The 15,962-nt window shown below is 40.1% G+C and overlaps 1 protein-coding gene across 2 annotated transcripts in view; it reads right to left on the bottom strand.

The window, feature by feature from the left end:
* Window positions 1-15,962, bottom strand: part of arhgef10 (Rho guanine nucleotide exchange factor (GEF) 10) — a 50,073-nt gene that overhangs the window by 12,910 nt on the left and 21,201 nt on the right. For both annotated transcript variants that reach the window (XM_051391721.1, XM_051391724.1), the window contains 12 exons: window positions 15,713-15,829; window positions 15,205-15,297; window positions 14,446-14,616; window positions 13,492-13,637; window positions 12,731-12,915; window positions 8,716-8,831; window positions 7,470-7,597; window positions 6,093-6,193; window positions 5,585-5,706; window positions 3,904-3,990; window positions 1,875-2,101; window positions 1,087-1,244 (listed from right to left, as the gene is read on the bottom strand). In XM_051391721.1, coding sequence (XP_051247681.1) covers window positions 1,087-1,244; window positions 1,875-2,101; window positions 3,904-3,990; window positions 5,585-5,706; window positions 6,093-6,193; window positions 7,470-7,597; window positions 8,716-8,831; window positions 12,731-12,915; window positions 13,492-13,637; window positions 14,446-14,616; window positions 15,205-15,297; window positions 15,713-15,829 — 1,651 coding nt within the window. The remainder of the gene's footprint in view (window positions 1-1,086; window positions 1,245-1,874; window positions 2,102-3,903; window positions 3,991-5,584; window positions 5,707-6,092; window positions 6,194-7,469; window positions 7,598-8,715; window positions 8,832-12,730; window positions 12,916-13,491; window positions 13,638-14,445; window positions 14,617-15,204; window positions 15,298-15,712; window positions 15,830-15,962) is intronic.

Genomic DNA, 15,962 nt, shown 5'->3' with positions numbered 1-15,962 from the left:
AGAAAGTGAGTCCTTGGAGATGAAAATCTAATTTAAGTCATATGAGGGCATGGAAAGGAATGAATTTGTGTGACTGAGGTTAATAAAACATGCCTCTAGCAATGGTAGCATCACAGGATAGTGACACCAATACTTATATTTGACAGCCAAGAATTACAAGGATTCGGTTTCCTTGTGTTCCGAAATATGTACCTATCTTTACCCACATTCTGTGATGCGGAGAAAAAGCAGAGACAGACCGAGAAAAACACAGAGGAGCAGTGAGAGGAGGAAGCTCAGAGACCCTCTGTTCGGCACCACTATGAAAGCCAATAAGAGATGGCACAAAACACAGAATGTGAAAGACTGTGGGAAGAGCGCAGCCCAGATCCTTTCCTCCTATGTGTCTGTGCTCGTCTCGGAGGGAAGACATTAAATAGGTCACCACTAACAGATTGGCTTCTCCCAGACAACTGAGCAAACGGAAACAGAACCTCAACACAGAGCAAAGGGAGACCTCTTGACCCTGAGCTACACAGTGAGCCTCTGACATACACACTAGGCATTGGCAACCCAGTGAGTCAGAGAAAGAAAATAGCAGTGAGGAACCACAAAACAACAACAACTCTGCGTATGTTTTACCCAGAATAACATAACATTGTCAAATGTTTAGCAGTGTCAATTTAGCACCACACTCTTTAGCAATGTAGCACATTAAATTTCCGGCCTATAATTAGAAAATCAGCAGATATAGCACTAGTTGGTTTTAAAGGTGTGTTAAAAGTTGCTAAATCTAACAACCAAGTTACCAAGTCAACAACAGTGCTCTTATTCATAGAGTATACATGGCCAATTAAGGCTAAGGTTACAAAATGCAGGGCTAGTGCAGACTAAATATTTAAGTAAACACTGTCAGCCAACACAGTTTTAAAACCAAATCTAATTAACTCAATGAATGCATATCTGTGTCACAATATAACAGTGATTTAACCTCGTAATTGCCCTAATTATAGCCATTTAAGAGTATCAACAAAAGTTACAAAGGTAGAATTCTGAGACTATAACAGATGAGATACACATTCATAAGTCCCCTTGTGAAAGACTCACCTTGTGATCTGGAGTAGACTGCCACAGAGCCGCTGACCAGGCCGGCGTACAGACAGTGTTTCTTATAGACCAGGCTGGTGACGGTGGACTTGTCAGGGGTGAAGAAATGCTGCAGACGTACTTTCTTGGACCGCTGGCTGCTCTTATACACAATGATGCTAAACAAATAAAACCAGGAACAAACCATGTAGTGTCAATAACATATTGGTAATAGATACAGTTAGTTAGAGATTGTTGCCCTTCAACAGTCTGAAGTCAATACAATTAAATTAAATCTATGTTGTAGCCGACACAAGTGAAATGTATGATGTCTGAATTTTCACCTGAAGAAAGTGCCCTAAGAAAATAAAACATTTAAATATTTTTATTTTTGGTGTACTCACTTTCACTTTTCAAGATAAGTTTGTCAAATTATCAAGTGACTTCATACGATTACTAGAGTGCTTTTTGACAATCTGAGGGAGATCATTGTGACCTGTTGCATGCAGTGCATACAGATGAACATGACAATTATACTTTTGAGTGCTACGAGTCATTACGGTCCATTCAAGTTAGCACAGCAGGACAAATACTAGTGATACACGCTTGCGTGTAGTTGACCCCTAAAACTGAGTACAAACCAGCAAACTGATTCCGATGTGGGGCATATCCTGAACTGTCTCCTATTAAAAAGTAACAGTATGGTGTGGTTACAGCTGGCTTTCATAAAATCTAACTTGTAGACATTTTAAGACATTAAAGGCTTGCAGACACACTTCTGTAAGTACACTGTGTGTGTGTCTCTGTACCTGCCCTCCTCCATGCCCAGACAGACACTGGGGGTATCACTGGCCTTTGCTGTGGCGACATGGTTGTTTTCTGGGACCTTCTCGCCATTCTCCTGGGGTTGCTCTGCAGGGACGTAGGCCATGCAGAGGATACGTGACTCTACATTGAAACACTCAGTCACTTTAGGGCTTGAGTTCTGCATGGCCACTATGGATATCTGGCCCATCTGGTTGGTGCAACTTGCAACCTGAACAAAGATAAAGAAACATTTTGTTTTAGGGATACTTATATTGATTTATGTTTAAAAATGTGCATTGTTCAGTGACAGTTTATATATAACCGCACCATGAAAATAATAGTTAGAGTGATGTTTATATCTTTAACAGACCCAAGGGTTTCCTTGATGTCCAGAAACACGGCATTAGAAGTCATTACCATGCTCATAATAGTCATTGTTTATTTTGAGAAAAATTTAAGTACTGAAGCAATACATTTCAAACCCTAATTGTCTTTCACAAGGGAGCATTAGACCTTTTTTATAAATAAACAGCAAAAACTTACCATCTGCTCTGCTAACACATTATAATTAAAAACGTCTCTTTTCAAAAACTAAGAGTCAGACTCACTGACAGAAAAGTAGTTTAGCTTAAATAGTGCCAATAAACACTTGCTAAAGCCACTCAACACACTTATCCACGGCGCTGTACTACTGTACACTTCATGAGTAACTTGGTGACATCAGGTGTAACTTCCAGGTTAACTCATACTACAAAAGGTGGATGAGGTGAAGTTTTACCCAAGGTATGCTGTCACCCTATAAACCACCTCTCCTGCCCACAGTCTTGTGGAGAAATATGCACATTTGGAAGATGTTGTACAGATTGTGAGAGGTTTACTGCAGAGGGTGAGGGTATTAAGAGACCAATAAAATCCTCTCATTTTCCCCCGATGATGTTCTTTATGAAAGATATCCATTCTCATCTGAGGGAATTCAGTATCTATGCAGGCTTCTAGGGCCCGAATGCATTTACTATGTCCCCAGTTAGTCGTTACAAAGATCAAAGAGGCATTTTATGCGGTTGCAGGTAATTCACAACATATACATAGGCTAGTCCTGTATACAGAGCACTTTATTTCCAGAGGAATCCAGAGGGTGATTGGTGCGACTGACTGTACATTTATTCTAACAGGAGCATTACATTCACACAGACCTTCAGCCTCTGTGCTTTAGGGACTAGATGTGAATTCAGATTTTAAAGTTCTCAGGCACAGTTCCTGATTTTAGGCATAGAACAGTGTTAAATTCATATAATACTTAATTCACTGCATTGTACACATTTCCCGGGTAACTTTTCATGCTCACTTTCTTGCTTTAATTGCTGTTAATTCATTAACGAGTACATTTCTGAGATTTTATATTTGTTAATTTACCACTTTAATCTTGGAAATCATATCACAAATGAAAGAAGAGTCTGTAAGATAAAAATAGAGAACCTACGACATGAAAACTATGATGTTGCTTATGAATTAACTCTGTCGATAATGCGCTGCCAAGTCTCCCTATTATTGTTGGCCCCTACTAGGGTGAGATTAGGTCGTTTTTTTAAAACTCTTATCCTGTTATTATCATTGTACATTCTTTTGGGGACAAATATGGAGCACGAGCCATTAGAAAAAAAATCTTCCTGTGCTGCTGAACAAGCCCCTTTCATGCAAGCGAGCACAACCCTTATATTAAGTTGACACAGACTCAACTGACTAACATCTTAATTATCGCCGTAGTACCATTTAACAATAGCAGGCAATCAGAGTTTGTCAACCCAGACTTTGCTTGATAACCCCGAGTTAGATCTGAGTAGGTTCAACTCCCTTCATAGAGCAACCCCCAGGAAAGTTAAAGCCCATGAATGTGTTTTTACATCTGCTATGGGTGGAAGAATATTGTAGGTAGCCATTATAAACATTGACATAAAGTCTTATTTTGTGCAATTGTTGTAATATGAGCTAACACACTGCTTCTTTCTGAACGATGTAGGAAAAATGTCTCACCCAGACACAGCCATGGCCCACGATGGGCGTGTCGGCTGTGCTCTCTGTGTTGATGTGGGGCTCTGGATTATGAACAGCACATTCCACCTGCCACAGAACAGGAAGAAATAAGAGAGGGTAAAGAAAGAAAAAGAAACGGGTCAGATGAACACTTCAACACATTGAGTCACCATGTCAGAATCTAATAAATAACAGGTGTTTTCTAGTGTCCAGTTAGTGTTAAATAGTCTCAAGATAAAAACCTAAAAGATCTCCAAAAGTTTGAGCCCTAATGAAGGAAACCACCTACCTGAGAAGGTATTCATTTGACACCAATCATTTATACTTTGCTGTTCAGCATTGTTCTGATAGAAACAGCCCACATTAGTGTCACATTTCTAGCCAGCTCCCAACAATGTTGCTCAAATGAGCACCACAACATTGCTCAGATCAACTGACTACTACTTAATGGGAATACAAGTTCCTTACATCAAATCAATCAATCACTCACTTGGAAGTCTGACACTTCAACACAAGCAATCTAAAACTCTAAAACACACAAACAATGTATCTTGTACTTGCAGGACTGAGAGGAGTGAAAGAGTGCAAAGTGATATTTATTGGCCTGTTTAGTGCTTTGTGAGTGAATCTGGGGTGGAATAGACAATAGCAAGGTATAGAAAAGGACTTCCATTCCACAATGCACTGGAATTAATAAATATCTGAATTATTTAAAAATAACACTGAAAACGTTTGTTCCAACTTGCTTGTTTCCTCGGTTTCCCTAAATTTAAGGCTTCTAGGCTGTTAGTATCCATCCAAACTCAGGCACCCCATCAAATACAAAAGACCATATAGACACAAGGCATGTAAAACAATTTCAAACAAACATCCCATTCCACATATTAGCATCATTTACATTAGAAATTGTTGGCAAGGATTTGCATTATTTATTTATTTTTGTTGCTATGGTTACATCCATCCATCTCAGTTGAAGTCTGACACTCACACACAAACAAACTAAAAACACACACACACAAAAACTATTTAATGAAAGAGAGCAAAGTTATATTTGTTGGCCTGTTTAGTGCTATGCGAGTGAACTTGGGGTGGAACAGAAGATGGTAAAGTCTAGAAAGGAACTCGTGTGAAAGGTGATATAAATATTTGTAGATGAATGAAGATGTTTACATGCTGTACTGTAGCCTAACTTTATTACACAAATCAGTGGAATGAATAAATAAAATAACATATGAGTATGATTTAATGGTAACACTGAATACATTAGAAGTGTTGGTTGTGAATGTGTGAGTGTGTGTTTCCCAGTGGAATATCACAACTGTAACATGGGGAGCAAATCACTTACCATGTCATGTATAATGTCTCACTTAAGAACCTGCAACGTTGGCATTATTAGCACCACACTCTAACCAACTGAGCTACCGGCCACATGTGAACACAGACAAGCTACTTATTTTGTTCAGTTAAGTGTTGTTGGTGAAACGTAGTCACACACACACACAAACACACACTGGAATAGGGACAATCAGACAGTTGATGTAAGATTACATTTATACTGTACATAGCATTTCATATGTGTTTGACATAATAATGTAAGTGACCTAAACTGACCAAGTGCTCTATTGTGCACACAAACTGTTTCCTTCAGTTGAGAAAGTCATAGGAAAGGAAAATGGCTCACCTTAAACTCCTGCAGTTTTGACATGACCACAGGCATTTGCCGAAGCAAGAGAGGGTGTTTCTGCTTTTTGATCTGATTCCCATCATCCTCTGCAAAGAACCAGCCCTGCAGGTTGTCCTCCTCTGATGAAAAACACAAACACAACAGCACTTGATTCAATAATGCACAGTATGCAGGAAGTGTTTATAAACCACATGTTATTTGTCTTCAGGAAAAAAGACTCCAGAAGTCACATTGCAAAACTAAAAGAATCATCTTACTGTACTTTAAATTACTTGTAAACATGTTTTGGTACAGCTTTCATTTTTATGTAGTTAACCTAAAACTACAAGCCAATAATGACTGACAGTAGTCCTTTTGATAGTCATAGGCAATGGATTGAGGATACAGATTATAAACCAATAAAGTCATATTGTATTTATTCATGCATACACAATGAAAGGGAAAAACAACAACTGTACAACTGAGACAGTGGAGGTGTATAGTCAGGCAGTGTGCTGTACTGTACCTAGAGCCAGCTTAGCCATCTGCAAGTTACTGATCCATGACTGTTTGATGGCTGGGCTGAGAGTATTGAACACTGCACTGAAGTAAGTGGGTTTACCCGACCTGCAAAGGAAAGGAAGAAAGTAAAAAGACATTTCCAACTTGTAAAACAGTCAGAATTCAGAACTACAGGCTGCTGCACTTTTTTTTACACATTAGACAGAATGGCAACAACACTGTGTTTATCAATTTTCTATGGAGCAACAAATAGACATTTTGAAGTTGTATACCTTTTAATATAAAAGTCATCACATAAAGCTTTGAAAAAATGACTCATATCGCAGAATCAGTTCATGAACCAGACATCGTTGAAAGTTTTCGTCAAACAAACATCAGAGACGCTTTAACAAGATTGAACTGAATGATTAATGTACTGTGAGATGTGGCAACGCTTTGGCAACGATAAGGCCTGAATTCGCATTAACATTTCTCAAAGCATGACGTGTGAATATTCAGTCAACTGATTCACATCTTTCACATTCAAATACCCAATAGAGTCAAATGAAAAGAGCTCGATCTAGGTTGAATTTCAGCCGAAGGGGCACACTAGTCTGCCTATTCAATGCTGACTAACTAGACAGACTGTGACAGAAATGCAATAGAAGTCAATGTCAATTATCGCTCCTACCAGTAGCTCATGTAGACATTATATGTGTGTATTTGTTGTGTGTGAGTGTGTGGGGTGCTGTCTGAAATCCATCATCCCTGTCAGTGGCTGCTGGTGAGAAGTGTTGTGTTTTGTGTGTTTTGTGATTGAGGGATCAGGAGAGGAATGAGAGAGGCACAGCTGTGTTTCCAAACATACCAGTGGATAATCTCACCAGCTAAATGCAGCAAGGATGAGGGATGGAGGGAGGAAGTTTAAGAGAGAGAGAAGCAGAGAGAATGTGAAAAAGCCAAAACAAGGTGCACCCTTGGGAGACCACGTGTAGACTATAATAGTGTGTGTAAATGTGTGACATGAGCATTTGGGCTCAACAACAGCTGCAGTGCTGAGTAGCCTTTGGTTGCAAACACTGATGCACATTTCCTCTCCTGAGATTCATGCCTCAGATTAGAGCTGGTGGAGAAACTTGTTTATCCAAATATCCAAATGTGCTCTAAGACTCTGTCCTTAAGCTATGTGCATACAGGGTGGCTGGGAGGACAGAAGGAGAAAGCGGGGCAAAAAGGGATAAAGACAAACCTAGGATAAACAAGACCAGGATGGAGGGCAAGAACTGAGACTAGATACTGTTAAAATGTTTAATGTGCTGTCTGTATGAAAGACCAACTAAAGCTAAAGAGGTGTGGGTATATATATATACACACACACAATATAAGTGTGTAAAACACAAACTTGTCTTGTTTGCCAGGCAGCTGGAGTTGGATCCTACACCGGTCAGCTGCCCTGATTTCCTCCTCCTTCTTCAGTATCAGCCTCTGGAGACCTGATACCCAGTCCTGGGCCACTGTGGGGTTTACATTCTGTACACAAAGATATTGGAGAGATAGAAAGAAAATAAAGAGAGAAAAAAAAATGTTTGGGGATTAGCACAAAAATGGGAGAAGGAAGGAAATAAATGTACTTCAGAGCATTTAAACATCAATAATCTCAGTTGAAAAATTAAGCCCATTCCCAAGAGGATCTGCTCCTTATGTCTTTTACATTGAGTGACATAAAGATAGAAAAACCTGTCACTAATGTAATGCAATCCAATAGTCCTGTAGCATAGGCTGCCTTTAAGAAATATATAACTCGTAACTTGTTTTGATGCAGTGTCGGGGAGCTTTTGGTTTCTGAGCTTGCAGTTTGTAGTGTTTTTGCCTTAGACTGCATTATATTGGACTGTATGTGGTTTAATACATGGGTCCAAAATGTATGAAGAACATTTCAGTAGACATCTATTATTAGAAGACTGTCAGTATTATTTAGGTTATGAAATTTAGTGTTGAGGAAAATGCTTGTGTGTACAGCTTCCCCTTTCTTTCCTTTCCTTTCCCATCAATCTCTCCATCCCTCCCTCCATTTCTAGGACACATGTCTCTCTGAGAGCTTCTCTGTTAATCTGCCTCCCACTCTGCTTCCGACAGACCTACCAGCAAAGCACAAACACAGCCTCGCAAACACACTCACGCTGTGCAAACTATACCTCCATACCAACAGCACAGACCGGCTTGTGTATGTGTGTGGCCACATGATACGACAGGCTTGAGTGGTGCAAATCAAGACTTAAGAGCCTCCTAGTCTCCAACAGACAAATTGCCCACGCTGGCACATTCCACAGCTTAAACATTATATGCATATATAACAGCCCAGCCCTTATGGACATCTGAGGGGAAACAGTGTTATTTTAAAAGTCCTGACACTGGAGGAACATTTGTCTATGTCAACTTTTGTCAAGCTTCCAAGAATAATAATAGACTGCATAACTATTTCAAGATCTCATATTTAGTCAAATATCACATTAGATTCATGACTTGTAATTGTAATTGTAATTCTTTATATTTATTCTGATTAAGTGATCTGAAATAAATGATGGGAGACTAGAAGACTAGAAATGAAGACTAGAAATGTACTGATTTCAACTGATGTGGTACAGTACCTGGTAGTTGCCTTTGAGGCTGCTGATCATGGTGGAGATCTGGTTGACCAGGCTGAGGTCATGGATTAGGTTCTGCAGATCTTGGTACAGCTGACCTGGACCCATGTAAAGTTTGCCTACACAGACAGACACAAAAGCAAAATATATAAAAAGCAACACTTAACATTCAACTTTTACACCCCAAATATTGTACAATGGATGGATTTGCCGGTAGCAAGGAAACTGAGCTAAGACCTAAAAGGCTGATGTATAGAAAGTACACAAGTAGCAATGAGTGAGGCCAGTGTGATGAGAAAGGCAGTTAAAATTGGACAAACAAAGACAAAAATCAATAAAGGCCAATCATTCAGTTTCCCACAGGGAGCGGTGACAGCTCTGCAAACTTGGCAACGATTCTCATCACTGTGCTCACTTGTTCACAAGAACTCATGTTAGCTTTCAGAGGCTACACAAATATAATGTATTTGTTCTGGAATGTCAGCATATATCTCATTTATATGTCTCCTCTACTGTTGTACCTACTGTATGTATGGTATGCTCACTGTTTTGTGCTCAAAATATCAAACCTAATGATCCAATGTGATGTGATGTAAGCGGTCACTGTGATGTTCTGTTTCATCAAAAGGAAACAACGGCTTGCTTTGTGTGTACACAACCACGTAGCTCATCAAATGTCTGGCAGGCCTTTCCCTCTTTCTCTCCCTTTCACACACAAACACACAAAAGACAACCATGAAAAATAGCTTGTACAGAGCACAGTTGGTGCTACAGTAGAATTACCAAGGTCAGTCAATCAAATCAATTAACAAGCGCAGGACTTGTTCAAATGGAAACCTAACTGAATAAATTTTAGACTACGTATGCCGTTTAAAGTGTGTATTGGTTAACAAAGAGTTAAACTGCATCAGAGTCTTTGGCACCAAAATGACTTTGTTTGCTTCTGCCATTCTACTTTCTCTTCCCCCTTCTCTTCCTTCTCCTCCTCCTTGTCTTCTTCTACAATAGTCACAGATTCCATGGCAACTCAGTCCAGTCCAATCGTGAAGGTCTCGCTGACTGGGCATTCAGGGGAAACTTTACCCCTGTTTGTGCATCGCCAAAATTCACATTTGTAGGTGGTCTCTGGGAGGATTACTCTAGAATGTCTCCCTCTGAGTTTGTACACAAGAGGCTGCTCGCAGACTGAACAGAACGCAGCAGGCCTACAGTGGTGTAGGTTTTGAATTTTATTGATATTTTTTTGGTCAGTGATCTCCAATTGTATTTCATTCATGCCACTGAATCAAACCATAGACACCCTAAAATACGTACATCTAGAGGTTGTTTTTTATTTAAACCATTAATAAAGTTCAAATGAGAAATTCATTGCTGGAGTGTGTTGTGCACTTTTGTTATTGTGTTTTTGTTGATTTCAATCTGCATTCTCTAATGGGGCTGTCTGCAATTTTCATGGCTCAACTTTTTTTTGCAAAGGCTGAGACACAGGGGGTTGAATTCAGGTCAGGGCAGAAATGCTGAATAAACCTCTCTGGAGTGTCATGTTAGGAGGAAGTGCAGCTACAACAGTTCATTTAGCATGATTTGAGTTTAAATCAAACAGGCATGTAGTTTGAATCTAAATTCTTTACTCCACTGTCTGTTAATAACAAGCCATGAGATCTATATGTGATAACCTTGGAGTATATTTCCTCCTTCCTCTTCCTTCAATAAATGTGAATGTGCAAAGCTGAAATGTGATCATAAAAATCTACAAATCCAAATGTTTGTACCACCTTTTGCCATATATTATCTAAATAGAACAAATACTAATACTAAGGAAAAGTAGAATTCTATTACTACTGAATTGATCATTCCCACTGACAAAACCGGCACTGTGTAACCCATTTCAACCCAGGTCCAACTTCCTGAATGGCTCTTTGTGAGAGTGCCAAATGCCACAAGTTTTCGAACAAAAACAGGCCTTGAAGCATCACAGGAATCACGGGAGTCATCCCAGCTCTTACCCACTCCCTAAAAACAAACAATATATCTACAAACTACATACTGACTGTAAGCAGAAGGAAACCATAACTTGAGGTGATCAGTCAGCATGGTGGTCTGATTGCTATGCAGCATAAAGAGGAGATGAACTAAGTAGAGAGACACAAAAAGAGGTGACATCATATGCTGGAGAGTCTTTTCATTGCCTTCTAGCAGGCTGGTCACCGAGCGGCTTTTGGCTGAACACAGTGGACTGAGAAACAATTGTTTCCATTTGTTAAAAGTTCCTGGACAATGCACACATTTGTATGCACACAGACATTCCCAAACAGACACACAGAGCTGAAGTAGTTTATAGAATAACTAAATCAGAGCGAGGGGACTGAGTGAAGAAAGTGACAGTGTGTTGACTGATATGAGTAATTCAGTTAACAACCACTTGATAATTCAAGGCGAATTAACGGTTATGGACTATCACTTTTTTTTTTAAAGCACTTGATCAGATCACAGACCCATATGGCCTTCCTCAGTCCTTTAAAGAGTGCACATACACCTGTATCATCACATCATGTTAAGATGAGGCTGTGAACCTGTCAGGTACAGCCCAAGGATAACCCTACAGTCAGAGCAGATGTTTCTCAGGTCTGTCTGTGCCATCTGTTATACACTTGTGCAATTGCTGGAGTTCTCACATAGCCCAGTGAAGTATCAGAGGGAGACAGGTGGCCTGGCAGGAGATGGGTGCAATGGAGAATGCACCAAATGTGGCATAAGTGGAGGTGAAGGGAACAGCATATAAAAGGCAGATAAAAAAGGGCAATGCTTTCATCTACAACCTCACACAGCAGGGGGACTACTACAATAACATGAGTTACATGTTAAAGTTACAGTTGTTACTGTTATACCCTGTGCACAAGGGTTGTAATATATTACTGAACAGTAATATTTTAGTAATCAAACATAGCAGGTGGACTGTATGCTACAACATATAAAAAAACATCACAGGGTTTATCAGATTATAAATGTTACACTGTGGCACCTGGCTGCAAAAGACTGGACATTATGTAACTGTATTACAGACATTAGATTGGAGGGAGAGAGTGAGAGAGTGAGCTACAGAGTGCAGTGTGTGTTTCAGTGGCAGAGATTCCAGCCCACTATCATTGGCAACTGAAAGAGTGAGCCTTTGACCTCAGCTTGAATACATACAACCTTTGACAGACCGGAGATAATCCAGTATCAAAGCACTCACCAGCCCAGCAATGAGCACTAACATTACCCCGGCACAAAAAACATATATACATAAAAAATAAATCTAGAACCTAGAATAAAAACTGCAGAGCTGTGACCACAAAAACACACACTCTCCTTGAGCCTCTTGTTTGTCTGATCTGGGCCTTTTAAAGTGGCTGAGCAGCTGTCTGTGACAGGGGAGAACCCAGTGGAAAGACTGAAATCATTGGACTCTGCAGCCAGCAGACCAGAGGATTGCAGAGGGAAAAAATACACACTCAGTGGCTGGACGATCTGTGCAGGGCTGACACCATTTTAGAAATGTCTCAAAATGTCCAGCAAGGAAACAACCATCTCTTCATTCTTTGCACTTATATTGTAGGAGACAATTAGTTCTGTTTATTAGAACAGTTTAGTACAATCACTCCAGCTACTACAGTTTTGGCAATGCTGCAAGTGATATTGATAATTATAGCCCTGGAGAGAGCCATACTTTAAACGCCCTTGACAATCACTAATCTCCAGCTTATATAGAGTGCAGCTCAAACATAGAGATTTTTACCTTTAATCACCACTGAGAACTTCATTAACCAGTTGGAGTTGTTGTCTCCTATCCCAGAGTTTCAAATCCACATGGCCTAAACAGGGATCTATCCTCAACTACTTGGCACTCTCCAACAACTAATTGAAACTAATTTAACTCTTGTCCCTTTTCTACCAGACTTTTTGACCCCCAGTATTTATATATAGAAAGAAACAGCAACACAGACAGATAACAGAATGTGACACTGTGTGTTCATACTTGGCTTAGCGTTGATGACCACCTTCTCCCCAGAATGGGGTGTCGGGAAGTGGGTGCTGTCGGCCATGTCATCGCTGGATCCAAACTCTAGCACTTCCACGAAGCTCAAAGGCACGCTCCACTTTAGGAGGAACTTCTGATCTTGTGGGGAATTACCACTGCCACTCCCACTGCCATCCTGACATCTGGACAGGACAGAAAGCGATGAAGGTTATGTGATGCTAGAAAATGGCTCTGGTTCATGCAGTTAAGACCTTTTTTGTGGAGAATAAATGTATCTTCTTCAGCGGAGGATGGATGCCATGGAGGTGACTCACCTAGAAAACCAGAAACCCAGAGGCTGTATGTGATGAACCAACATGTTACAATTATAGGACAGAAGCTGAAAAGCCCAGGAACGGGTCTCTCCATCACTCTTGGCTAAATAGCAAGCCGCTCTGGGTACATATGGGTCCAAACCCTGAGACTCAGAGTGGTTAAAAGTCATCTCAAGGACACCAGTTACATACAGGGTTCACTATCCTCTTCTACACTTTTCAGTTTAGTTCACATTTACTGAAACCATAGTTGCATTTGGCATTCCCTTACAGTAGGAAAATGTGAACTGTACATACAAGACCACAACAAATATATGCAAACAACAATTAGTTTCTAAAATTGTCAAATATTTAAGAGATTGCAGGATATTGCACCCAAGTACGGGAGAAGGTGCAAATTAAATGAAAAGATTAAGAACAGATCTGGTTTGCGGTCGGTCTTACCGGATATTGGGCGTGGCACACATGAGAACATCATTTAGCAGGAAGAGGCGTCGCTCCTTGGTTTTGATGATTTCCCCACGCTCATTGTAGACCGTCTCCACCATGTCATCTGAGCGGATCAGGTAGCGGCTCCCATTGCTCAGAAGCTAAGGGAGAGGGATAATAGTAAGTCAGAGTGATACTGAGTACGGATTTTAATCTCCGATTAAAGTTTTTGTTTAAGTATTTAGCTAACAAGGCTAAGCTCACATAAGTCATGTAGACCATACAGACAGGAAGAGTACTCATACCGCTAGGTTTTATTGGTTTACACAAGAGAACCATCCTGATGCATTTCAGGCTATGTTTCATTTTTAACTCTATCCTGGAGCCTGTTACTCCCAAAATTCAGTCTGGCCGGGAACATTTGTCACATGTCATCTCACTCTTCCTTGCCTCATGTTTTCCTCTTCTCTAATGTGAAACTACTTTGGGTAACAGGATATAATATATGGCTATCAACACTGACTCTGAGCAATTAAAGGCTATGAAGAACAAAACTCCTCTGCCCCATGTAAAATATCCTGCACATGTTCCTACACAGATGCCAGAGTGGGTGGCTACAGATAGACAAATAATTACACCTTGGGGAAAACTGGTGTTCGTGCACATGCACTAAAAATAAGCTATTCAGACAAGGGAATACTTGAGAAATCTGAGGCTCAAGTGCCTGATGGTCGCCCACACTGAGACAAAGAGAAATGTCACAGCATATGCTAAAAGAATCACATATCAGCCAAATATTTGCACACTGACTGAACAATGAGTACATCATCAACTCTGACCACTTTCTCAATCAGCGTCTAAAAAAAGCTGGACAAAACTGGAAGCCAACGTGCAATAGCTATATCATGATACTGTATGATTCAAACTACATGTATGGCAGGGCAGACACGCAGTGAGCAGTGGGCAGACCTTGTTGAGGTAGCGTTCGTTCATGGCCTTTGCAATGTGACGGATCTCGCAGCGCTGGTCAGCTTCCCTCTTCTTTTCATTAAGCTTCTCTGCCAGTGTCTCCAGTTCAGTCAGGGCCATCTGCAGGGGCAGACGGTCTGCATGACCCACTGGTGTGTTCTTCAGCATATCCTGATGAAGATGCACAGAGAAGTCACACATTAGTCATTTGTTGAAATCTCCAAGTGCTTTCATACAGTTTCATTTGTGGAATAAAAAACAAACTGCAGCTGTGCAACTTTCCCTAAATCAGTGCAATCAAGTCCACTGCCATTTGATGAAAGCATACCCTCTCCTACGCATCAATTATTCTATATTGATGTAGCACACACTCTCATGACTGATGAGGATTTAGTAATATAATGAATGCAGATTACAGTTCCTGGTATAATGAACACTCAATCTATTTTGATAGGTATTGAAGTTATTAAACTGCTGTTATACATGCACAAGCAACCCATGTCCCATTTTTTGTCTGAGGTTTTGTGCAAGACACACAGGAAAAATACATATGCCAAGGCAGGATTAAAACAGATCTGAGGAAACCATTTCCCCTCAGAGCATTTCCCTTGCTTCCCCTTGAGGTAAGAACTTTGAAAAACAAGTGCCTTGATTTGTGTGTATGGCACGCCCTCTGCTGGTGAATGTATATACAACACTGTTTTCTGACTGTATATTGCAGTTTAGTGTAAAGGAGCTTAAAATAAGACTTTATTATACCTGAAGGAGCAGAATGAACTGTGGGAATCTCTGGATAGGTTTCATCATCAGGCCATACAAAGTCATTCGGTCACTGCTGGTCTCCTGACGATGCTGTAGGTGAGAAGACGGGTTACTGCAGTGTAGTGAGGAACCAGTCTAAAGATTTTAAAAGGATATAACTAATGGAGGAGTAGGACTAAAGCATGCTAGCAGGGTACAGAGTTGTATTTACCAGGCACATTTATGTACTTTTGAGTATATTTAATTATATTGTATTTAATGTAATTTGCTGATCAACACTTTCACTTAATGAATGGTTAAAACAATTCGCTATAAGCCATTCTTACTGTAATGCACAAGAATAAAAATGATGTAACTGTATATAAATATGTGCCTATTTTTCTAGAGAAGAAAACAATTTGATTACTCAGTAATCACAATATTCATGACACTGCACTGAGTTCCAGTGTTAGTTTAACATGTTTAACAGTTGGTTTAAGACTGCATTTGTGTAGTTCTCTCAAACCTTGAGGAATTCCAGGAAGCCAGGTTTGGAGGCGCACGTCTTCCTTACGACCGCCATTGCAGTGCTGAAGTTGTTCACATACTCACTGTAGGCATCCAGCACCATGGACTTTGAAAACTGTTGAGAAAGACAGATGGTTTGACACAATTACTACTGGCAGGAACATATGGCATCATATGATTTGTAACAGTTTTGGAAGAAATAGACAAATGATATGCTGCTGATAGTGGCATCAGGTCAGCTAATTCTT

The sequence above is a fragment of the Dicentrarchus labrax genome, unplaced genomic scaffold, assembly GCF_905237075.1.
Source record: "Dicentrarchus labrax unplaced genomic scaffold, dlabrax2021, whole genome shotgun sequence".
NCBI lineage: Eukaryota > Metazoa > Chordata > Actinopteri > Moronidae > Dicentrarchus > Dicentrarchus labrax.
This window is presented reverse-complemented; position numbering and strand designations above follow the sequence as displayed.